Source organism: Mandrillus leucophaeus, unplaced genomic scaffold, assembly GCF_000951045.1.
Source record: "Mandrillus leucophaeus isolate KB7577 unplaced genomic scaffold, Mleu.le_1.0 Scaffold503, whole genome shotgun sequence".
Taxonomy (NCBI): Eukaryota; Metazoa; Chordata; class Mammalia; order Primates; family Cercopithecidae; genus Mandrillus; species Mandrillus leucophaeus.
In genome coordinates this window covers 11,644-38,150 of record NW_012105399.1, presented here as the reverse complement: position 1 = coordinate 38,150, position 26,507 = coordinate 11,644, and the positions used below count along the sequence as shown (strand labels likewise).

At 40.3% G+C, this 26,507-nt stretch overlaps 1 protein-coding gene across 4 annotated transcripts; it reads right to left on the bottom strand.

Moving 5' to 3' along the window:
• Nucleotides 1–857: 857 nt before the first annotated feature.
• TATDN3 (TatD DNase domain containing 3) lies at nucleotides 858–26,486 on the bottom strand. Of its 4 annotated transcripts, none has more exons than XM_011996139.1 (10): nucleotides 26,327–26,486; nucleotides 23,441–23,473; nucleotides 21,979–22,052; nucleotides 21,372–21,456; nucleotides 16,023–16,085; nucleotides 14,405–14,514; nucleotides 14,183–14,238; nucleotides 11,165–11,277; nucleotides 7,443–7,544; nucleotides 858–2,490 (listed from the first exon to the last, which is right to left on the bottom strand). In XM_011996139.1, the coding sequence occupies exons 1-10, from the start codon at nucleotides 26,390–26,392 to the stop codon at nucleotides 2,347–2,349; spliced, it is 846 nt and encodes a 281-aa protein (XP_011851529.1). In that variant the 5' UTR covers nucleotides 26,393–26,486; the 3' UTR covers nucleotides 858–2,346. The 4 variants fall into 4 exon arrangements, with proteins under 4 accessions (XP_011851529.1, XP_011851530.1, XP_011851531.1 ...); XM_011996140.1 differs by having other exon boundaries at nucleotides 7,443–7,523; XM_011996141.1 differs by having other exon boundaries at nucleotides 7,443–7,520.
• Between the last annotated feature and the right edge of the window lie 21 nt (nucleotides 26,487–26,507).

The window sequence follows — 26,507 nt, the reverse complement described above, 5'->3', positions numbered from 1 at the left end:
AGGCTGCAGTGCAGTGATGCGATCTCGGCTCACTGCAACTTCAGCCTCTTGGGTTCAAGTGATTCTCATGTCCCAGCCTCCTGAGCAGCTAGGATCACAGGTGTGTTCCACCATGCCTGGCTGATTTTTTTTTTTTTTTGTATTTTAGTAGAGATGTGGTTTTGCCATGTTGGCCAGGCTGGTCTTGAACTCCTGACCTCAAGTAATCCGCCCGACTCAGCCTCCAAAGTGCAGGGATTACAGGCGTGAGCCATTGTGCCCGGCCTCTAGTCATGTTTTATTAAACCAGAGGCCTGGTAAGCAGAAGTTCCTCTAACAATAGCACTTCTAACATTGCTTTGAAATTACTTGTCCAGTTGGTTATCTCCTTGATTAAATTGTGAACTGAGGGCAAAGACCATATCTTATTCCTCCTTGTAACCTAGGGACCTAGACTAGTGGGCAACCTATAGGAGGGGCTTAATAATTGAAACAAACAAATGGATGAATAAATGAAGAAAATGGCTAAACAATTTAGAGGGCAAAGATCACGTCTGGCTGCGGTGATGAGGCGAGATGAAGTAATTTAACTTGAACCTTAAAGGATTTAATGGTAAGAGTCTGACAAAGGGTATGTGTACAGGAGGTAGGAAACAGGAAAAAGAAATAAGAGTTGGAAGAGAGCTTAAAAGTCTGGTTTTAATATAATCTCCTGTTAAATGTAGGAATTTCATTTATAATCGTGCTGATGAGTCATGAAATACCTCATAAAATACCCTATTCTGTTTCTTAGTCTGGTTTGGACAATCTGCCCTAGTTTTGATTCTTCGATAAATGAATTCATTTCAAAATATTTATTGAAGATCTATTTCATAAAATCACATTGATTTAGGAAGTTTATTTTTTTCTATGACAGGTACTTTTTCCAGCATTTGCTGCTTATATAATTTAACAAGATTAAATACCCAAATTTTGATATTGACTACACCTGTTAAAACTGTATTTTTAAAAAAATTGTAGTAAAATACACATAACATACAATTTATCATCTTAATTCTTTATAAGTGCACAGTTCAGTGGCATTAAATACCTTCACATTGATGTGCTACCATCACTACCATCTATCTACAGAACTGTTTTTACACCTGAGATTTTTAATTTTTTTGAGATTTTTATTTATTGACTTTTTTAGAGAGAGGTTCTCACATCTCACTATGTTGCCCAGGCCTGACTCAAACTTGGGCTTAAAGGGTCCTTCCATCTCAGCCTCCTGAGTAGCTGGCACTACAGGCGAATGCCATTGTGCCTGGCTTACACTAACATTTTTAAACTTAAAAATACAAAATACTACTATTTACAGAGAAGTAAGAAACACTTTAAATAATGCCATTTACATTCTAAATATGTTGACAAAATTCGGACCACAACTTAAAATTGGTGTATTAACTAAACATTGGGCTTGGTATTTAGTAATGATTGTTTAAACCATTGGCCTTGTAAGTCAAAAATCTAAGATAAGTGTAAAAACCTTATGCATTTTTACCTTAAAGAGAAATAATTCAAAGTACTAAAAGTTCAATTTTACAAAACTAGAAAAGAGATTTCTGATAGCATAGAAAACCAGACATTCTCCTTTCACTGGCTAAATCCTATGGGAAGAAAATTAGGTGGTAAGATCACACTTTAGGCCGGCACATTGGCTCATACCTGTAATCCCAGCACTTTGGCAGGCCAAGGCAGGCGGATCACCTGAGGTCGGGAGTTCGAGACCAGCCTGACCAACATGGAGAAACCCTGTCTCTACTAAAAATACAAAATTAGCCAGGAGTGGTGGTGCATGCCTGTAATCCCAGCTACTTGGGAGGCTGAGGGAGGAGACTTGCTAGAACCCAGGAGGTAGAGGTTGAGGTGAGCCAAGATCGTGCCACTGCACTCCAGCCTGGGAAAAAAGAGCAAAACTCCATCTAAAAAAAAAAAAACAAAAAAACCATACTTTCGCCTACTCCATTCTCATCACAGGAGTGCTTATACTCTTCCTGTGGGAGCCACCCTTCCCATTCCCAGAAGCAATGGTTTCAGTTCAGATGCTGGTTCTATATAAAAGGGCAATGTAAGAAGTAGCAGTATTTTCCCAATATCCTGCTAGAACTCGGCTAATTGAAAAGCAGCACAAGGCTAGAATCAGAACCCAGGGTTTCAGGATCCAAGACCAGTTTTATTTCTAAGAGAAATATTTCTCTACAATTATAATCTTCTATAACCCTATAAAACAGCTTCTAATTAGTTCAGATTCTTCATCAGAACATTTCTGTTTTTCAAATGCTGCCCCCTGCAGTTGATTAGATTTTGTAATGGATGGTTTTGAAGCTATTTCTGGAGCAAGTGTCGGAGCTTAGGAAACAGCTTTAATGCATTCTGTGTCGTCACTTCTATCACTTCTTCCACTGAGATCCCTTTCACCTGGGCGATATATTCTGCCGAAATAGAAACGTTCCAGGGCTCATTCCGTACCTGAAACAAGACAGCAGACACACCCTGTCAAACATGACACTGAAGGGAAGCAGATCCTTGGAGACTATAGATAAAACAGAAGAAAATGAGTTGGTAAAAACAACTGATGGGTTCCTTTTTTTTTTTTTTTCCTTTTTAGATGGGGATGAGGGCTGGGAGGGAGGCATGGCTGCAATGTTGATTGTAAATCTACGCCACTCCTGAAAAGAACCCTGGGGTATTAACAATTGAAGTCCCTAGCTCCTAGCACATGAAGAAGTGTGCAAACAGTGAACACTTGGTAACCTGCCTGACACATGGATTAACTGTTCTTTGGTTTGTTGCTTACATGAAAGCTTGTAAAAGGTCACTGCTCTGCTGCTTGGCCGCCTACCTCACAGGCTACGTGACAGTTTGATTCAAGAATTGCCAACATGTATTGGAAAGATGAAATAGATTATGTACTGGTGTTTCACTGATTCTAAGATGCATTTCCTCCCCTATTTTAACATCTCTGAAATTGATATAGTATATTTCATTTAGATTCAGTGGTATTTCATAGTATAACTGGCAGTGTTTTTTCTGTCTTAATGGTCATAAAACAATGGTAAACAATGGTGCCTCCACAATCAGTAGCATTTAGATTTGATGAAATAAATTATTATAGTTACTATCAATAAGCATCTACTCAGGATGATAATGTTCAGAGGAATAACATTACTGTTAAAATTTTTAAAAACCCACTTTGGTAATGTAGCCTAAAAAAAAAATTAAAAATGGGCACAAAGATTTATGTTAATCATGTTGTTTATAATACAATCTAGATGACCAATATCAAGTAAAATATGGTAAACTCACATACTGGAATATTATGCAGTTATTAAACATGATGAAGCAAAGTATGTTTATTAATATACACAGAGGTTCAGCCAGGTGCAGTGGCTTATACCTGTAATCTTAGCACTTAGGAAGGTTGAGGTGGGAGGATCACTTGAGCTCAGGAGTATGAGACCAGCCTGGGCAACATAGTGAGACCTTGTCTCTATTAAAAAAAATTAACAAAAAAATATACATACAGAGGTTTACCACATAAAGATCAGTTATAAAATAATATGTCCAAATTAATCCTGTTTTTATTAAATATATGTGCATACATAAATGAACATAAAAAAGTCTGAAAGAAGGCTGGGCGTGGTGGCTCACGCCTGTAATCCTAGCACTTTGGGAGGCCGAGGCAGGCAAATCATGAGGTCAGGAGTTAGAGACCAACCTGGCCAACGTGGTGAAACCCTGTCTCTACTAAAAATACAAAAAATTAGCTGGGCATAGTGGCAGGCACCTGTAATCTCAGCTACTTGGGAGACTGAGGCAGGCGAATCGCTTGAACCCGGGAGGCGGAGGTTGCAGTGAGACGAGATAGTGCCACTGCATTCCAGCCCAGGTGACAGAGTGAGACTATGTCAAAAAAAAAAAGTCTAAAAGAACACACAAACTTTAGTGTTTTCTGTAGATGAGGCATTGTTCTAAGCTTTTCACAGAATTTCCCATTTAATCCTCAAAATAACTCTGTGGTACTATTGTTAATAGTATCCCTATTTTCATAGATAAGAAGGAATCCCAAACAGCTAGTAAGTAGCCTGGCTGGGGTTTAAACCCAGGCAATCTGACTTCAGAGTTTATGGACTTAGCTACTATATTATAGTGGTAACCTTTGGGTGGTAGATGATTTATTTTCTTGTTTATGATTTTCTGTGTTTTCTAACTTTCTATAACAGACACATTTTACTTAACAAAAATTATATGCGGTTAAGAAATTCATTTATCAAAAAATATTTATTGAATACAGGTTGAGTATCCCTTACCCAAAATGCTTGGAACCAGAAGGGTTTCAAATTTAGAATTTTAAAAATATTTGCATATGCATCTCAAGATATCTTGGGGATATCTGAACACAAATTCATTTCTCTCTCTCTTTTTTTTTCTCTGTTGCCCAGACTGGAGGGCTGTGGTGCAATCTCAGTTCACTGCAACCTACGCCTCCTGGATTCAAGTAATTCTCCTGCCTCAGCCTCCCGAGTAGCTGGGATTACAGGCATGCACCACCACGCCCGGCTCATTTTGTATTTTTAGTGGAGACAGGGTTTCTCCATGTTGGTTAAGCTGGTCTCAAACTCGTGACCTCAGGTGATCTGCCCGCTTTGGCCTCCCAAAGTGCTGGGATTACAGGCATGAGTCACTGTGCCTGGGCTCATTTATGTTTCATATACACCTTACACACATCGCTTGAGAGTAACTTTATACAGTATTTTAAATTATTTTGTGCATGAAATAAAGTTTTGTTAAGTACTCATATGTGGAATTTTCCACTTGTAGTGCAACACTGATGATGAAAAAGTTTTAGATTTTGGAGCATTTTGGATTTAGGATGTTCAGATTAGGGATGCTCTCAACTGGTACCTACTTTGCACAAGGCACTATGCCAAAAACTCACATTTTTTTGTCAAATCAACTAAATATAAGTATAAAACTGACTTACAACGGCCATCAAAATTTATTCCTGTTTAGGAAGAATAATGCTAGGTCCTTTCCTTCCATTTTATACTAATCAAAGTGGCAATTTTGTACCATTCTGACCTACACCAAAACAGGAAAAACTAGTGTGATCCTCTACTTTCCCATTCCTCTATATTTTACATTCTTTTTTTCTTTCTTTTTTTTTTTGAGATGGAGTTTCACTCTTGTTGCCCAGGCTGGAGTGCAATGGCGTGATCTCGGCTCACGGCAACCTCTGCCTCCCTGATTCAAGCAATTCTCCTCCCTCAGACTCCTGAGTAGCTAGGATTATTGGTGTGCACCATGACGCCTGGCTCATTTTGTATTTTTATTGGAGACGGGGTTTCTCCATGTTGGTCAGGCTTGTCTCGAACTCCCGACCTCAGGTGATCCACCCGCCTCAGTCTCCCAAAGTGCTGGAATTACAGGTGTGAGCCACCACACCCAGCTTTACATTCTTATAATAGCTGATTTATAAAAATATGTAATTGACCAGCCTGGGCGGCTACTGGAGGTGGGGGCTGAGGTGGGAGGATCACTTGAGCCTAGAAGGTGGAGGCTGCGGTAAGCTATGATTGTGCCACTGTACTCCAGCCTATGCCACAAAGTGAGATCCTGTCTCAAAGAAAATAAAAATAAAGGTCAGGCACAGTGGCTCACGCCTATAATCCTAGCACTTTGGGAGGCCAGGATTCCTTGAGGCCAGGAGTCCAAGACCAGCCTGGGCAACATGGTAAAACCTCGTATCTACAAAAAATATAAAAATGGCCATGTGCAGTGGCTCATGCCTATAATCCCAGCACTTTGGGAGGCCAAGGCAGGCGGATCACTTGAGGTCAGGAATTCAAGAACAGCGTGACCAATGCAGTGAAACCCCATCTGCACTAAAAATACAAAAATCAGCCAGGTGTGGTGGCACAAGCCTGTAATCCCAGCTACTAGGGAGGCTGAGGGAAGAGAATTGCTTGAACCCGGAAGGCAGAGATTGCAGTGAGCTGAGATCGCGCCACTGCACACCAGCCTAGGCTACAGAGCAAGACTCTGTCGCAAAAACAAAAACAAAAAAAACCAAAAAACCCAAAAACAACTAGCCAGGCATTGTAGCACATGCCTGATGGAGAATCATCTGAACCCAGAAAGTCAAGGTTGCTGTGATCACACCACTGCACTATAGCTTGAGTGACAGAGTGAGACCCTGTCTCAAAAAAAAAAAAAAATGATTGAACATCAATTAGTAAAACTCACACTGCAATCACATATAATCATAGTTTCTGAATAAACTGATAATAATTGCTACTGGTCCCAAACCTCTAAATTTTGAGTGCTAATTCTCTGAATTTGGCAGGCATAGAGACACAGATCTGATGGGTAGTCAGAGGCACTTATTAAACTGCATATTGGGAGGTCATTGTAATAGGTACTGCCTAAAGCAAATAAAGCATATACTGTGGCTTACTTTCAGAAAATTATAATTTAAAATAGTAGTAATATTAAAGAGAGTGAAATTTAAACTACGATTCTTTGTGGCTTACAATAACAAAAAGAGATACTAACAGCAAAGATCATAAATAAACCCATGACTGTATCAATACTTGTATTGAAAGAAATAGAACTTCATTATAACATGCTAACTAAAAGAGGAAAAATGAACATTCATTGAGTACCTACTGTATACCAGATACTGCTAGGCACTTTCACATACATTACGTCATATAGTACTTACCATAATTTTTTTTTTTTTGAGACGGAGTTTTGCTCTTGTTGCCCAGGCTGGAGTGCAATGGCGCGATCTCGGCTCACTGCAACCTCCGCCTCCCGGGTTCAAGCAATTCTCCTGCCTCACCATCCTGAGTAGGTGTGATTTCAGAGGCATGTGCCACCACACCCAGCTAATTTTTTTGTAGTTTTAGTAGAGACAGGGTTTCTCCATGTTGGTCAAGCTGGTCTCGAACTCCTGACCTCAGGTGATCCGCCTGCCTTGGCCTCTCAGGGTGCTGGGATTACAAGTATGAGCCACCGTGCCCAGCCCACCATAATATTTTAATGTATTTATTATTTTACCCACATTTTATAAATGAAAAAGCAGTTTCAGAGAGATTAAGTAGCTTGCCCAAAGTCAGCTAGTAGGTAGACAAGAGGATTTGAATTTGTCTTTCTGACTGCATACACTGTACTTTTTACTATACTGGTTTGACTCTTATTATTACATACATTAGGACATGCTCCATTATCAAATAATATTCTCTGGAGCACAACAGCTATATTTAGAAAGACCTGAAATAAACTTAATATAAGCCCTTAATCTAGCACTATATGAGGATTCCACTGTATTTACACTATAATGAGAAACACAGCTAAATTGAAAAGAGTTCAAATGAAAGATACAATCTAAATAATATAGAAATTAGAAAACTATTTACCTGTTTTTCTGGTCCTAGTGCAGGTGAATCTGTTTCTAAGCATATAGAGGTTAAAGGCAACTGTTTCACAAGTTTCTGCTTCTTAGAGAAAAGAAAAAGCAGGTAAGTTTAAAACATGAGAAATAAAGAAAAAGAGCATTAAATTGACATGCTAACAATGCATTTTATTCTGCAAGAACTTAAAATTTATGCTTTAGGCTAGGCGCGGTGGCTCACGCCTGTAATCCCAGCACTTTGGGAGGCCGAGGCGGGTGGATCATGGGGTCAGGAGTTCAAGACCAGCCTGACCAACACGGTGAAACCCCGTCTCTACTAAAAATACAAAAATTGCCAGGTGTGGTGGCTCACGCCTGTAATCCCAGAACTTTGGGAGGCCAAGGCAGGCAGAACACAATGTCAGGAGTTCGAGACTAGCCTGGCCAACATAGTGAAACCCCATCTCTAATAAAAATACAAAAATTAGCCAGGCATGGTGGTGGGCGCCTATTAGTAATCCCAGCTACTCAGGAGGCTGAGGCAGAGGGTTCAATCACTTGAACCCAGGAGCAGAGGTTACAATGAGCCGAGATCATGCCACTGAACTCCAGACTGGGCAACAGAGCAAGACTCTGTCTCAAAAAAATAAACAAATAATAAAATATAAATACAAATACAAAAATTAGCCAGGCAAGGTTGCAGTGAGCCAAGATTGCACCACTGTACTCCAGACTGGGCAACAGAGTGAGACTCTGCCTCAAAAAAAAATTATTTTTTACTATTCAATTGATAGGCCGGTTGTGGTAGCTCACACCTGTAATCCCAGGACTTTGGGAGGCTGAGCTGGGTGGATCACTGGAGACCAGGAGTTTAAGACCAGCCTGGGCAACATGATAAAACCCCATCTCTACTGAGAATACAAAAATTAAGCCAGGTGTGGTGGCTCATACCTATAATCCCATACTTTGGGATTTAAAAAAAAAAAATTAGTTTTTACTATTCAATTGATAGGCCAGTTGTGGTAGCTCACACCTGTAATCCCATACTTTGGGAGGCCAAGGCAGGCTGATCACTTGAGGTTGGGAGTTTGAGACCAGCCTGGCCAACATGGTGAAACACCATCTCTACTAAAAATACAAAAATTAGCTGGGCGTGGTGGCGGGTGCCTGTAATCCTAGCTACTTGGGAGGCTGAGGCAGAATCACTTGAACCCAGGAGGCAGAGGTTGCAGTGAGCTGAGATCACGCCACTGCACTGCAGCCTAACAAGAGTGGAAAAAAAAATTTAAAAATTAGCCAGGCATTGTGGTACATGCCTGTAATCCCAGTTACTCGGAAGGCTGAGGCAGGAGAATCGCTTGGACCTGGGAGGCGGAGATTGCAGTTAGCCAAGATCACATCACTGCACCCTAGCTTGGGCGACAGAGTGAGACTCTGCTTCAAAAAAACAATTCAATTGATAAATGCTAACTGGATGTTCTCATAGGTCCACTACTAAAAGTTATGTTAAAATATAAACACTAATTCCTAGAAGTTATCCAAAGCTTCTAGGGAAACCAAAAAATAGTAACCACAGCAAAAATGAGGTATACCCAGCAAGCAGAAATCCAAACATCTGTTATCACATGCCAACATTGACAAGGAAGTGATTTCTGTTGTTTCTCCACCCTCATCACATTCAGTGTTTCTTTCTAACATCCACTTTAAGGCACTCAAAGCTTTATGTTTATAAATCTAAGGATTTTGTTTGTTTTTGAGACAGAGTCTGGCTCTGTCACTCATGTTGGAGTGGAGTGGCACATTCTCAGCTCACTGGACCCTCCATCTCCTGGGCTGAAGCCATCCTCCCACCTCAGCCTCCTAAGTAGTTGGGACTACAGGCACACACCACCACACTTGGCTAATTTTTTTTTTTTTTTTTTTTTTTGAGACAGAGTCTCACTTTTCGCCCAGGCTGGAGTGCAGTGGCTCGATCTCAGCTCACTGCAAGCTCCGCCTCCCAGGTTCACGCCATTCTCCTGCCTCAGCCTCCCAAGTAGCTGGGACTACAGGTGCCTGCCACCATGTCCGGCTAATTTTTTGTATTTTTTAGTAGAGACGGGATTTCACCGTGTTAGCCAGGATGGTCTCAATCTCCTGACCTTGTGATCTGCCCGCCTCCCACAGTGCTGGAATTACAGGTGTGAGCCACTGCGCCCAGCCTAGTTTTTTAAGTTTTAAAGCTGTAATTCACGTACCATAATATTCACTCTTTAAAAGTATACAATTCAGTGTTTTTTGCTATATTCACAAAATTGTACAATCATCACCATTATCTAGTTCTGGAATATTTTCATCACCCCAAAAAGAAACCCCATACCCATTAGCTGTCACTCCCTATTATCCTTCTCCTCAAAATCCTGGAAACCACTAATCTATTTTGTGTCTATAGATCTGCCTCACCTGGACATTTCACATGAATGGAATAATACAAAATGTGGTTTTTTATCTGGTCGCTTTCTCTTAGTATAATGTTTTCAAGATTCATCCATGCTGTAGCATGATTCAGTACTTCATTTCTTTTCATGACTTTATTCCTCTTCATTCCTTTTTATGACTTGATATTCCACTGTGTGGATATAGCACATTTTATTCATCCATTCATCAGCTGACAGATATCTAGGTTGTTTCTACTTGTTGGCTACTATGAATAATGCTGCTATAAACATTTATGTACAAGTTTCTGTGTGGACATATGTTTTAATCTCTTTTGGGTATCTACCTAGGGGTGGAATTGCTGGGTCACATGGTAATTTTATTACGTTTCTAAGGAACTGCCAAACTTAGTGGCATAAAGTGGTATCTCTCACTGTACCTTTGATTTCTATTTCCATAATGGCTAATGAGGTTGAGCATCTTTTTATGAGCTTATTGGCCACTTGCATGTTTTCTTTAGAGACATATCTAATTTAAATAATTTGCACATATTTTAATCAGGTTATGTCTTTTTATTGAGTTGTAATGGTGCTTTATATACTCCAGATACTAGACCCTTATCAGATACATGGTTTGAAAAGATTTTTTATCTTTCTAAGGGTTGTATTTTCACTTTTCTGATAATGTACTTTGAATTATAAAAGTCTTAAATTTTTTATTGTGAAAATTTTAAATTTTGATTATGTCCAATAAATTTTTTCCTTGGTTACGATTTTAATGACCTATCTAAGACGCCACAGCCTAATCAAGGAGTCACACAAATTAAGGCCTGTTTTCCTTAGGAATTTTTACTTTTATTTTTTTTTGGGATGGAGTTTTGCTCTTGTTGACTAGGCTGGAGTGCAATGGCTTGATCTCGGCTCACTGCAACCTCCATCTCCTGGTTCAAGTGATTCTCCTGCCTCACCCTCCCGAGTAGCTGGGATTACAAGCACATGCCAGCACGCCCAGCTAATTTTTGTATTTTTAGCAGAGACAGGGTTTCACCATGTTGGTCAGGCTGGTCTCAAACTCCTGGCCTCAGGTGATCCACCCGCTTCAGCCTTCCAAAGTGCTGGGATTACAAGCATGAGCCCCTGTGCCTGGCCTTATTTTGGTTTTATATTTAAGTCTTTGATTAATTTCTGAGTTCATTTTTATATATATGTAAGGTAGAGACCTAAGATTAATTTTTGTAAAGTAACTAGAATAGTATCATAAGTATGTAATAAAAGCTCATGTTTTAAATTTTATTTCATAAAGTGTTAGATGAGTTTCAATGACAAAATTTACCTGACCACTTCTTATGATAGAAGGGGGAATTGAGAAGAAGTACCCAGCTCTTACTCCTTCCATGGCTACAGATGGCCGACCATCAAATGCATGCAGTAGTACCTTGTCAGCACCTTTCAAAAATGAAAGATAAGGCAGAATTCCATTTTATTTCCCATTAATCCAATTAAATACAGAAGTCTGAAATTTTAAGTAAATGTTGGTCACTAGGATATAAACAAGAGGTTTTATAACTTCTAAAGGGTGGATAAATGTACAGTGTCCAAAGAGTAGAATAAAAATACAGTAAATTTTAAGCCAGGCACAGTGGCTTACACTTGTAATCCCAGAACTTTGGGAGGCCAAGGCAGGCAGATCACTTGAGCCCAGGAGATCGAAACCAGCCTGGCCAACATAGTGAAACCCTGTCTCTACAAAAATACAAAATTTACCTGGGCATGGTAGTGCAGGCCTATAGTCCCAGCTGCTCAGGAAGCTAAGGTGGGAGGATCACCTGAGCCTGAGATGTCGAGGCTGCAGTGAACTGCGATCGCACCATTGCACTCTAAGCTAGGCATTGGAGTGAGACTCTGTTTCAAAAAATAAACTAATAAAAATATATATAGGCCGGGCGTGGTGGCTCACATCTGTAATCCCAGCACTTTGGGAGGCCGAGGTGGGCGGATCACCTGAGGTCAGGAGTTCAAGATAAGCCTGACTAGCATGGTGAAACCCCATCTCTACTAAAAATACAAAAAAATTAACTGGGAGTAGTGGTGGGAACCTGTAATCCCAGCTACTTGGGAGGCTGAGGCAGGAGAATCACTTGAACCCGGGAGGCAGAGGTTGCAGTGAGCCGAGACTGCACCACAGCACTCCAGCCTGGGCAATTCAGCGAGACTCCATCTCAAAAAAAAAAAAAAAATATATATATATAGATAGATAGATAGATAGATAGATAGACAGACAGACAGAGAAAGAGAAAATTCTTAATCTTCAGAATAAAATTGAAATATTCAATAATGTTGGCCAGGCACAGTGGCTCATGTCTGTAATCCCAGCACTTTGGGAGGCTGAGGTAGGAGGATCTCTTGAGCTCAGGAGTTTGAGACCAGCCTGGGCAACATGGTGAAACCCAGTTTCTACTAAAAATATACACACAAAAAATTAGCAGGGTGTGGTGTTGTGTGCCCATAGTCCCAACTAGTTGTGGGGCTGAAGTGGGAAGATCTCTTGAGCCCGGGAGGTAGAGGTTGCAGTGAGCAGAGATTGCCCCACTGCAATTCAGCCTGGGCAACAGAGTGAGACCCAGTCTCAAAAAAAAAAAAAAAAAAGGAGAAATATTCAATTTTAAAGACAAATATAAATTTCCTGCACCATCACATCTTTTCTAGAAGTCTGTGAGCTGTCTAATTGTTTCTCACAGGAGGTTTTTAGGCAGTCAAATGGATTATCTTAACAAAAATGCTAGTGAAAGAAGAAATGGGGAACTAAGTGACACAAATTCCATAGAGTGGGCTTCATAAAACTATCCCCAGTTCTTAAAGGGTAGCTGCTCAGCCTGCATAAAAATCATGCTTTCAGTGACCTCAGAACTATTCATCACTGATTCCTAGTTGCAGGCAATTACATTTACTTTATTATTTGATAGAGTTTTTTCAAATGGTATGAATGACCATTAGAGAGTTATGACCATAAGTAAGTTATGAAACCAACTTAGTAGGTCACAACCAATAATGAGTGCTTATATGTATATATGTGTGTGTATGTAGCACACACACATACCTATACATACACATATATGGATTGCTTGTTAAACTTTTGTTAGCTTTCTTTATGTAAATATGAGTCTCAAAATAAACTATATTTCTTACTGTAGATGGCACCTTTAAAATATTGAAAAATAATGCTATAAGATGTAAATTTACTTTAGGAACAAACAAGAGTGTGTTTATATATGATGGCCAAAATCTGTATTTCTGCATTTCTGTAAATTCTGCATTTCTGAAGCAGCAGCTGGAAAACATACAAAACAGTGACCCAATGTGATTGCTGTGTGATAGCCCTTCTTTTTTTAACCTTTTCCTCATTAATCAGCTGACTGAGCTGATTAAGAAACTGGAGCTGCTGGCCAGGCATAGTGGCTCATGCCTGTAATCCCAGCACTTTGGGAGGCCGAGGTGGGTAGATCACCTGAGGTCAGGAGTTCAAGACCAGCCTGGCCAACATCATGAAACCCCATCTCTACTAAAAATACAAAAATTAGCTGGGTGTGGTGGCGCACACCTGTACTGCTAGCTACTTGGGAGGCTGAAGCAGAACAGCTTGAACATAGGAGGTGGAGGTTTCAGTGAGTCAAGATTGTGCCATTGCATTCCAGCCTGGGGAACTGAGCAAGACCGTGTCTCAAAAAATAAAATAGGCTGGGCACAGTGGCTCACTCTTGTAATCCCAGCACTTTGGCAGGTTGAGGCAGGTGGATCACTTGAGGTCAGGAGTTCAAGACCAGCCTAGCCAACATGGCGAAACCCTAGATCTACTAAACATACAAAAGTTAGCTGGGCATGATAGTGGGTGCCTATAATCTCAGCTACATGGGAGGTTGAGGCAGGAGAATTGCTTGAACCTAGGAGGCAGAGGTTGCAGTGAGCCGAGATTGCACCACTGCATTGCAGCCTGGGTGACAGAGTGAGACTCTGTCTCAAAAAATAAACAAATGAATAAATAAATAAAAGAAACTGGAGCTGCTAATTTTGCTTTGCTTTGTTTTTTATGAAGGTGCTAATTTTTAAATTCAGGGACATAAATTATTTTATTCAACTTTTCATTTAATCTGTCTGGGCCTGGGAAATATGATAATTACACTGAAAACCGTGTAAACAATAGCCTGACCTGCAACATCATCTTAGATGATTTTCACCCCCCTTCTTGCCCCTGCCCTTCAAGAAATCAGATTAAAACATGGCTTGCTTTGTGAGAACATAAACTGGAATTGTCAAACTTGAACATTAGGCCTATTTTTCTCAGGAAATGAAATACCTTGCTCTTGTAAAAGGTTGATGGTAGGTCTTCCAGCAGAGCGTGAGTGCACATTTCTGTTTAACGACAACAACATGTCTTTTAAGTACCACCCTGAAAGTAGTGTTTTTGATCTACTAAAGTAGTTCAGAGAAAGATAAATGTAGAGTTCCATTTCAGGAGAACTCTGATCATTATTTAATTTGCTCTATAGCTATTAACATAAAAAAATAATTAACCTACACAGGCAAATTTAGTCTTTTGGCTAATTGGATCTGTCTGATTAGGACTTGTCTTTGCTCTTCCTTCTGTTCATCAGTGCCAGCAAATCTAGGGGAGAAATCTAGTCCAACCTAGAGCAGAAAAATAAAAGATATTACATATTTAGGTGTAAGGAACCTCAAAAGAGATCTTTGGATTGACGCTATCCAATAGAAATATAATGTGAGGCAGAAAAGCAAGCCACATAAAAATATTAATTCTAGTAGCCACATTAAAAATATTCACAAAAACAGGTGAAATTAGTCTTAAGATACTTTAACCCAATATATCCCAAATATTATTATTTTAAACATGTAGCCAATATAAAATATTGAGTTATTTTATATTCCTTTGTTTTGTTTTGTTTTGTTGAGATGGAGTCTGGCTCTGTCGCCCAGGTTGGAGTGCAGTGGCGCAATCTCGGCTCACTGCAACCTCTGCCTTCCAGGTTCAAGCGATTCTCTTGCCTCAGCCTCCTGAGTAGCTGGGATTACAGGTGCCCACCACCACGCCCAGCTAATTTTTGTGTTTTTAGTAGAGACAAGGTTTTACCATGTTGGTTAGGCTGGTCTCAAATTCCTGACCTCAAGTGATCAGCCCGCCTTGGCCTCCCAAAGTGCTGGGATTACAGGCATGACTAGTCTTTTTTTTTTCCTTTTTGGTACTAAAACTTTGAAATACACAGTGTATTTTACACTTATAGCACATCTCAATTCAGAGCAGTCACATTTCAAATGCTCAGGAGCTGTTAAGTGGCCACTATATTGGACGGCACAGACTACAGATGACTCCTTCTCCTGGGACTATTTTGGCATGCATTCTATAATCTATATTTTGAATTTAAGTGTTATTCTTATCTTTTGTCTTTAATTAAAAATGGAATTTATTACCAAGTAATAAAAATATTTCACAATTGGCCAGGCGTGGTGGCTCATGCCTGTAATCCCAGCACTTTGGGAGGCCAAGGTGGGTGGATTACTTGAGGCCAGGTGTCCAAGACCAGCCTGGCCAACATGGTGAAACCCCGTCTCTACTAAAAATACAAACAAATTAGCTGGGTTGGTGGTGCATGCCTGTAATCCCAGCTAGTAAGGAGGCTGAGGCAGGAGAACCACTTGAACCTGGGAAGCGGAGGTTGCAGTGAGCCGGGATTGCACCACTGTACTCCAGGCTAGGTGACAGAGCAAGGTTCTGTCTCAAAAAAAAAATCACAATTATAAATATTTAAATAAAAAACTTCTTTAATTACAAACTCTAGCCCATTTAAAGTGTGTTTCTAAATTACTTATGAAGAATTATAGATACTATATTAACTCACCAGAGCAAGGACCCATATTTAAGCACAAGAAAAGAAAGCAAAGTATTTAGAAATGCTATTATTTTTCTCCAATTAAGGTATGTCTATGGCAAGGCTTTTGATTGTTTCATCCCCAAGCTTTCTTGCTTATTAAAGAAGTATCAACAAATTATTATTTGGCTAAGTGGGGTGAACACAATTATACAAGTCAGTTATAATCACCAATACTGAACTAAAAATTATTTTCATATATCATATAGAAGTCTGAATTAGAAGTCGTTTGATCAGCTAGTGGGTATTTACCTCTCCAATTGCCAACAACCGATCCTTATAATTCTCGATAATGGGCAAAGCTACATCCAAATCCTGGGAGAAAAAAAGTAAAATTGTTAAAATGGAAGAAGGGAACTGCTATTTCATAAGCTCCTATTATGTGCTAGGTGCTACACTATCCTGGTGCTTTACATACATTTAATCCATTTAAGCAGTCAAAGAACTAGCAATAGTAATCCTTCTATAATGGTGAGTACCTCTACCTGTAAATTTGAGTAGAAACATATCCCATACCCATTCAGGTTACAAGAATATGACTTTTTATGAAGAGCACCACTTAAACATTGCCTTCTGTTTAGGGTGTATTTCCTGACATTTAGGAGGCATTTGGACATTCTGAAATCACTAAGAGAGAGGCAAACCACCAGGGAGTCATCTTTGCATGTGAGCTTTGCGACTGCATTGTTGTGTTCTCCCCTTAGAATTCGTCTGGTTGGTGAGTTTATAATAATAATCCCATACTTTCTTTGCACTGTTTTCACCGATTTCATTTGTCTTTAGTCCTGCTTTGACTACTTGTCCTAAATGCCCAGCAATATAAACAATGAGTATCTCATATATGTTTGTTAAATATTGAAGTAGCTGTGTACCATTAGTTTCAATGATATTACCTTTTCCACTGAGGATAATTTGCCCTGTGAGGGTTCCCTTCTTAGGTAGGGAAAACAAATATATGGAAAATTGCTTCTAGATACCTTTTAGACTATATTGCACATTTTAGTTTCAGGATATATAGATTGCAAAGTATTTCTCCTGAGGATAATCAGAACAAGACAGAATTAAGAAAAGGAAGGTAAAGCAGATGATAGAGGAACAGGAGTAGATTTTACAACTATGAGAGAGAACAAAGATGAAGGAGGGTAAGTTAAGGCCTTGAAATATATTCTAGTAGACTTGAAATATATTCTAGTAGACTTGAAGAATTAACATTGTCATGAAAAATGATGGGTATATGACCCTAGATGTCAGAAAAGCTATTTGACAACAAGCTGAGTAGGTTAAACAGTTCTAGGTAAAGCTTTTTCCATATCACACATCCAAACTACTCTATGTCTCTGAGATCTCAGAGGGACTGGAGAAGCAGGAGAAATCACCCAGGAAATGTCTAACACTTAGAAAGCCTGAGTCACAGAAATTACACACTTGGAGGAAGATCAGATGAAGAAAAAACCATGCCTCTTGGAATACGTATTATCTATGAAAAAGCAAAACAGATTTATAGTGAGACTATTCAAACTCTGAATAAAATAGATTTGGAAGCTTTCAGCAAGTCAAGAATGATAAATAAAAATTAATAGTAGAATATAATTCATATTACTTAATATGTACAAATGCATTTGTGTGTGTGGTCTTTGTCATTTCATTTTAGTAGGTGTAAACATATTTATAAGGCTATTTATAGGTCTATTTCTGCCCTCAGTTCTATCCCCACTCCCTTCAGAAGGTCTTAAGTTCCTTAACAGCTAATGGTTCTATTATACTTTTGTGTTTTTGTTTTTTTTTAAAGATAGGGTCTCAGCTTCTGACCCAGGCTGGAGTGTGCAGTGGTGCGATCATAGCTCACTGCAGCCTTGATCTCCTGGGCTCAAATGATTCTCCTCCCTCAGCCTCCTGAGTAGCTGGGACTACAGGCATGTGCCACCATGCCTGGCTAATATTTTTAATTTTTGTGTAGAGATGGGGTCTCGTTATGTTGCCTAGGCTGGTCTCCAACTCCTGGCCTCAAGCAATCTTCTCACCTCAGCCTCCCAAAGTGTTGGGATTACAGGAGTCAGCCATAGCACCCCACCCTATTACAGTTTTTGTACAAAAAAGATTATATACCCCTATACTTTATGATTGGGCATAATACTACTATATAATTATTCATCATTTACAAATGAGGAAATTCAGACTTGGTGAAGGTAAGTAATGTGCCACAGATCACAGAAGTCCATAGGCCAGGTCCCTCTGACTTCAAAGCTCATGCATGCTGTTTCCACCATGCTGCTGAAGGAAGAATGGAAGAAGGGACAAAAAAGGGAATGAATGAAAGAAGGAAGGAGGGCAAAAGGGATCAAAGCAAAGAGATTTATTCAGAATGATTTTAAATAATTACAATAGATTTTTTTATTATAGAAAATGTTTACGCTTCAGAACCTTTAGAACAGGGATCAGGTGTTTAACAGAAATTAGTGAAGTGGGACAAGTAGAAACAGTAGCTAACTAGAGAGCGAATACCCTGCATGGAGGGGCAGCAGAATGCCACCAGTGAATTGTGGTTCACCACAGTTCATTGTGGTTCATCCCCAGTGCCTAAACTGTGCCTGGTAATAATATTTATTGCAAGAATTAATTAATTCAGGAATATGTTAAAAGGATTTGTGTGATGCTAGGCAATTCATCTTATAAAACAAGTTAATTTGATGAATACTTACTACATACCTAGCTTTGTACCACATATTTTAGAAGCCTGTAAACATGCAAAGAGGCATACTTCCTGTTTCAAAGGGGTTTATTATCTAATTAGCAGGAGAAAACTAAACTGCAGTATGGACTACAAGTACAACTGGAATAAAACAGGGCTAACTCTGCTCATCTCTAGTCTATTCCAGAGGATTATCACAACATTTGATGGGTTCATATCTGCTTTGATAATCAAGAATTACCTATCGGCTGGGCGTGGTGGCTCACACCTGTAATCCCAGCCCTTTGGGAAGCCAAGGCAGGTGGATCACTTGAGGCCAGGAGTTCAAGACCAGCCTGGCCAACATGGCAAAACCCCATCTCTACTAAAAATACAAAAAATTAGCCGGGTGTAGTGGTACATGCCTGTAATCCCAGCTACTCAGGAGGCTGAGGCATGAGAATCACTTGAACCAGGGAGGCAAAGGCTGCAGTGAACCGAGATGGCGCCACTGTACTCCAGCCTGGGTGACAGAGCAAGACTCTATCTCAGAAAGAAAAAAAAAAAAAGAAGTACCTATCATACTGTTGGCATATTAATTGCTTTGGTAAGTTAAGCAGTCCAATCAATTCTATATTAACACCAAATATATGCCAAATCCAGTCATTTCTGTACCTCCAATGCTAGTACTCTGGTCTAATCCACCATCATTTGTAGCCTTCTAACTTTTTCCCCTTTTCATTTTTTGCCCTCTTCAAAACTCACTCTTCATACCAAAGCTAAGGGGATCTTTTTTTTTTCTTCACTAAACTCATTTTACTGCCCGAGCCGAGGGGATCTTTTTAAAACATAAATTACATCTTGGTACTTCTCACATTAAACCCTCCACTGCATGTAAACTAAAATCCAACAAGGTCCTGTATGAGATCTCTGCCCACCCCTCTTACCACTATCACTTCCTCTCTTCCTCTAGCCATATCAGCCCTCTTTCTGTTTCTTGACTACACTGAGCTTATTCCTACCTTAGGACCTTTGTGCTTTGCTGTTTCCTTTGCATAGAACACCCTGATCCTCTCTCTGCATGGCCAATTGCTTTGTAACATTCAGGTTGCAGCTCAATTGTCACTACCAGAGTCCTTCTTTGATGACATCATCTAACAACCAGCATCCACAACACCTACTACATAAACTTGTTTTACTGTCTTCAAAGCACTTAGTGCTATCAAAAGTTTTCCTGTTGATGTAATTGTTGACTGTCTGTCTGCACCATCTAGAATCTAGCTTCCATGAGAGGGATCTTACTCATTATTGGGTCTGCAGTGCTGACAGCAGTGCTTGGCATGTAGCAGGTGCTCAGTACACACTGGTTGACTACCTAACTAAATGAATGTCTATTAGTATAAATCCCCACATAAATGAAAGAAGCGCTGCCTTGCTATGATTCCACATTTGTAGAATTGTGACTATCTGGCAAGGTAGCTAATTTTATCATATTTAACAATTCAGGATATCTCCAGGATAAACATTTTTACCTGAAATGAATGAATTTTATTTTGTTTATTTCTATTTTATTTTTTTTGAGAGATGGAGTCTCACCATGTTGCCCAGGCTGGTCTTGAACTCCTGAGCTCAAGTGATCCTCCTCCCTCGGTCTCTCAAAGTGTTAGGATTACAGGCATGAGCCATCACGCCCGGTCATGAATTTTATCTTGAAATAAGTAGAGCTACCTAAGGTATCTTAATATAGGAACAGAGATACATTATTATTATTATTATTATTATTATTATTATTTTGAGGTGGAGTCTCACTCTGTTGCCCAGGCTAGAGTGCAGTGGAGCAATCTTGGCTTACTACAATCTCCGCCTCCTGGGTTCAAGTGATTCTCCCACCTTAGTCTCCTGAGTAGCTGGGACTACAGGTGCATGCCACCACACCTGGCTAATTTTTTGTATTTTTAGTAGAGACAAGGTGTCACCATGTTAGCCAGGATGGTCTCAATCTCCTGACCTCGTGATCCACCCACCTCAGCCTCCCAAAGTGCTGGGATTACAGGCATGAGCCACTGCATCCGGCCTACATGATTATTTTTTAAATGGCACTATATCTCAATTTATTCATAGGTAACAAAAAGTCATTACTTCTTTGAAATGGTGCTGTCAAGCCCATTATGCAATAAAGCACTCATGAAACTGTGGATCTTCCTGATGCTGAGTCAGGAGACAAGTGTGAAATATAAGACATACCGACTATTGTGAGTCAGTGAGACCGTGCGGGTAGGATGTTTTTAGAGCGGGTACAAAATCAGTGCAATTTAATAGCTGGAGAGCAATCCTGTAACAATGGTTCTATGTTCAAAGATAATACTACTTACTTGAACTCATCTGTTCCCTAATAGTATATAGCACCTCTGAATTTGTATCTTTCTTTTTCTAGATATTCTATCACTTTTTTTTGCCAAAGCAACATGACTACAGTACCAAAAAAAGTGAAAAAAGTTACACATATTTCTAACAGATCATCACAATTACTATCATTTCTGTGTTTTCTCTCCAGTCTTTTCCTTATGAATATATGCTTATGTAGATGTCACTCATAGTGAATACGCTATTTGGTATCCTGCTTTTCTCCCTATATTATACAGTAAGCATTTTCCATGTATTATATACACTTTATAATCCTCATTTTCTATAAATGCATTACATTTAACACTCTACGACTTAACTAATGATTCCTTTATTTCTGAACCTCTAGGCTGTTTCTACTTTTTCTTTATTACGAATAATGTTGCAACAAATATCTTCGTTAAAGAAGGTAGTGCTTCCTTCTTTTGGATTATTTCCTGAGAATATAAATTACAAAGAGGAGGATTACTGAGTCAAATAATTCTTTTGTTTGTTTGTTTTTAATGGTTCCTGTTTTGTATGACTGTTACCTTTAGTGTGACACTTCTTTGGTCTTCTGGTGAAAGTCCTTGAACTGGATGAACACCCAAGCATGGTAGGACAAACCCATTATACCTAAAAATGTAGAACCAATTGAGAAAGCAAGAACAGTAGACTAGTATATTACAATGTATTCTAAAGAATAAGTAGAGGCCGGGCATGGTGGCTCATGTCTGTAATTCCAGCACTTTGGGAGGCTGAGCCAGGTGGATCACTTAAGGCCAGGAGTTTGAGACCAGCCTGGCCAACATGGTGAAATCCTGTCTCTACAAAAAATACAAAAATTATCCAGGCCTGGTGGTACATGCCTTAGTCCCAGCTACTTGGGAGGCTGAAGCAGAGAATTGCTTGAAACCAGGTGGCAGAGGTTGCAGTGAGCTGACATTGCGCCACTGCACTCCAGCTTGGGTGACACAGCAAGACTCCATCTCTCAAAAAAAAAAAAAAGAATGAGTAGAAAATAATCTCTTTTCAGGGCTATGCTAAAATGCTTTTTCCTCTTTATTCTCATTAAAAATGGATCTTTGATATTATAAACTGGATGTCATAACTGTGTTCTTATTAGCAACCCTTTAAAATCCTAATTAAAAGTAGCACCTTTCTGAAAGTTGCATAATCTTTTCAAATTCTCCTGAATGTTCGGCAACTGCCACAAGGGCCACAACATTGGCCTGAAAAAAAAAAAAAAAGAATAGAGTTCCAAACAATATACATTTAATATAAATATATCAAAATTTAAAGTTTTCTCTGCATTTTAGTTATCCTTGTTCACCCATGCTTCATCAATACAATCAGAAGGGCTATCATTGAGTATTTACTATGTTTCGAGCCCTATGTTCAGTCAATATAAATATTGCCTCATTTAATTTACAGAAACCTGTAAAGTAGGCTGTAGTCTACTGTATAGATCAGGAGACAGAGTTCTGGATGTCAAATAACTTGCTCAGGGTCATCAGGTCTATATATGTCCAAAGCCCACATTCCTAATTAAGTGCCACAGTGAAAGTTACCTGTATGTAAAAATGCACTACAACCATTTCTGGCTGTATTATTTTCTGAGATGGTCACAGAATGCTAGTTACAGTGAATTTCATAAACACTTCCAAAAAAAAAAAATACTTTTTCTAAGCAAATCAAAACATTTCAGAAAACTTTCATAATATAACCCAGATCTCCAGAATCATGTGAATTTAAAAACTGAAAGATGGACCAATTTGTTCCATAGCGCTGTTGAGCATGGTAGCTATAGGAACATATTTTGAATTCAGACTAACTCGTCTCCATCACTTCACTAGCATATGTCTTTGGACCAGTTACTAATCCCTAGACCTTAGATTCCTCATCTATAAAAATGGGGAATGGTTGGCTACAAATTAGTAATTTCCTCAGAAGGTTGCTGTGAAACATTGAATGAGGTAAAGTTGAGAAAGGCCTTAGTTCAGTGTCTGGCATGTAGCAAACACTTAATAAATGCTCCTTAGGCTGGGAGCAGTGCCGCATACCTATAATCCTAGCATTTTGGGAGCCCAAGGTGGGTAGATTGCTTGAGCTCAGGAGTTTGACACCAGCCTGGGCAACATAGTTAGACCTTGTCTCTATTTTAATTATAAATAATAAACACTGGCTGGTTGCAGTGGGTCACTCCTGTAATCCCAGCACTTTGGGAGGTCGAGGTGGGCAGATCACCTGAGGTCAGGAGTTCGAGATCAGCCTGACCAACATGGTGAAACCCTGTCTCTACTAAAATACAAAAATTAGCTGAGTGCAGTGACACGTGCCTATAGTCCCAGCTACTCAGGAGGCTGAGGCAGGAGAATCACTTGAACCTGGGAGGTGGAGGTTGCAGTGAGCTGAGATCGTGCCACTGCACTCTAGCCTGGGCGACAGAGCGAGACTCCATCTCAATAAATAAATAAATAAATAAATAAAAATAAAAAATGCTACTTACTATAAACTACTGAAACAACATCAAGGTAGTATATCTAAATTTCAAGCTGTTTTTGCTTGAAATGATAGTTAAAATAAAAAACCAAAAGAGCAATTACAAATATTGACTTACCTTCTTGGCTTTCTCCAACACATCATCCAAATCCTAAAACAAGCATAAGAAATCACCATTATTTTAGATACTAAGCAACTAATCTTGGACTGTATATGTCAATGCAGTTGTGGCATCACAAAGAATGACAATGATAGCAACGAATGGAGTAGTGGAAAGCAAAGAGCCTACACTGATCCACCTCCTGTTTACTCCTACTCTCAGTAAAGTCTGGCTTCTGTTCCCACCACTAAAACAGAAGCCTCTATTGTCAAATATACAGGGTATTTATCTGTCCTCATCTTACTCTACTCCTCAGTAGCATTTAGAATCTCTCATTTGCTTACTCCTTCCTTCTTGAAATGGTTTCCACTCTTCGCTTCTGCAATACCACTCTCTCATTGGTGGCTACTTTTCAGTCTCCTTGACTGGCTCCCCTTCCACTTTCTGGATTCTAGAACCTCTGCTCCTCTTTCTGCACTTGCCTTGAGTGATCTCACTTCCTCTCATGGTTTTAATATCATCATTATGCTGAGTTCCCAGTTTTTTTTTTTTGTATTTTTTTTTTTCCCGAGATGAAGTTTCATCTTGTCTCCCAACTGCAGTGCAATGGTGCGATCTCAGCTCATTGCAACCTCTGCCACCCAGGTTCAAGTGACTCTCCTGCTTCAGCCTCCAGAGTAGCTGGGATTACAAGCGACCGCCACCACACCCAGCTAATTTTTGTATTTTTAGTAGAGATGGTGTATCACCATGTTGGCCAAGCTGGTCTTGAACTCATGACCTCAGGTGATCCACCACCTCGGCCACCCAAAGTGCTGGGGCTACAGGTGTGAGCCACCACACCCAGCCTGAGTCCCCAGTTTTTATCTTTAGCTTATAATTCTCTCCTGAACCTATGACTCACATTAAAAAATTATGACATCTCCATTTGCATGGGATTAGGTTTCCCAATATGCCCCAAACATAAATCTTCATTTTCTCTTCACAAACCTATTCCTTCTGCTGACCTCCCCACCTCCACTTCAGACCTTGGTCTTCCCTTTTCTCAGTAAACCAGCACCACCATCTTCCCTATAGCACAAGCTAATAATCTGAGTCATCCTTGATTCCTCCCTTTCCCTTGCTAGCCACATTCAATTCTTCAGCACTTATTGTGGATTCTGTCTCTAAAATGTATCTTGAATCCATGTATTTATCTCAAACTCACCTGCTATCATCATAGTACCAACAGCCAACATCTCTTGCCTATATACTGCAAAAGCCTCCTAACTAGTCTTATAGCTTCCACTCTTCTCCATCCATTTGCCATACAGCAGCAAAATGGTGTTAAAATGGATAGCATCATGCCTATCCATTTTTGTGTAATCTCAGGACTTTGGGAGGTCAAGGAGGGTTGATCACTTGAGGCCAGGAGTTCAAGACCAGCCTGGACAACATGACGAAACCCTGTCTCTATTAAAAATACAAAAAATACAAATTAGCCAGGTGTGGTGGCGCACACCCATGATCCCAGCTACTTGGGAGGCTGAGACAGGAGAATTGCTTGAGCCCAGGAGGCAGAGATTGCAACGACCTGAGATCGTGCTATTGCACTTCAGCCTGGGGGACACAGGCAGACTCAATCTAAAAAATAAAAATAAATAAAAAATTTAAAAAGCCCTTTAATGAATCCACATTGTGCTTCAAATGCAATCCAAATTCCTTACTGACCCACCTCATCTATCCCCTGCAAACCTCCCCAGTTTTGTTTCATGCCTTTCTCTTTCTAGCTCATCAAGCTCCACTCAGCTTTTTGGCAACTGAAATGTGCCAAATTCTAGCTTGTCTGGGGGCCTGCAACCTGTTTCCCTAACTAGCATACACTCAGCCCCTTGCTTGGGTGGCTCCTTGTCTTCTCAGCCTTAAGTGTAAGCTCCTGGGAGGATTTCCCCCTGAAATAAAACCCCCCTTACTCCTCTATTGTTAGTCTCTAGTTTCCCATGTAATGGGTAAAACAGTTATTTTAATTGAGGCAGGCTCTCACCACATTGCCTAGGCTGGTCTCAAACTCCCGGGCTCAAGCGATCCACCCGCTTCGGTCTCTCATAGTGCTAGGATTACAAGTGAGAGCAACCACACCCGGCCATGTATTTTTTTTTGTTTGCCTCTCTCCCCCATTTGTGAAATTTTTCCCCCTTCCCCTTCCTCTTTCCCCCTTTTTCTTTCTTTCTTTCTTTCTTTCTTTCTTTTGAGACAGGGTCTCATTGTTACCCAGGCTGGAGTGCAGAGGCGTGATCTCAGCTCACTGCAACCTCCACCTCCTGGGCTCAAGCGATTTTCCCACCTCAGCCTCCGGAGTAGCTGGGACCACAGGCAAGCGCCACCATCCCCAGCTAATTTCTGTTTTTTTTTTTTTTTTTTCCTGTAGAGACTGAGGTGTCAACATGTTGCCCAGGCTGGTCACGATCTCCTAGACTCAGGAGATGCGCCGCGCCCCCCTTGGCCTCCCAAAGTGCTGGGATTACAGGCGTGAGCCCGCGCCCGACCTCTCCCGGATTTGAACGCGTTTCGAGGACCGCTTCCCACGAAAAGTGGCATCTCAGCCAGGAGGTGACAGGCCCGAGAGGAAAAACAGGCCAGCCAAGGGCAGGTGGGAGAACGATTTCAGGAACTCAGAAGAGCAAACAAAAGCCTTGTGGAAATAGCTTACCGCGACTGAATCACAAAAAAATAAATAAATTAAAAAAATCGGTATGTCTGAGGTTAAATAGGGAATAGGGAAATGAGGGGCAGGTCATATGGCCATAAACAAGGGTCTGGGCGGGGGATATGGGGTTTCATCCCAAGGGAGGAGAGCAAAGATAACACGAGGGGAAAGGACGGGGGCATCCCCGCTCCCTCGGGCCCCGTATCGCCCTCACATACGCGGTCAAAGTCCGGGGCGGAGATGTGGCAGTGACAGTCCACCAACCCTACGCGCGCCGCTCCCATTGCGCCCCCGCGGCCGCGGCCTTAGACGCGCCCGCAGAGCCGCAGCCGGAACGTTTCAGCTGCAGCGTCCTGAGTTTCCAGCCGGATGCATGCTAGTTACACCAGTGGAAACCCA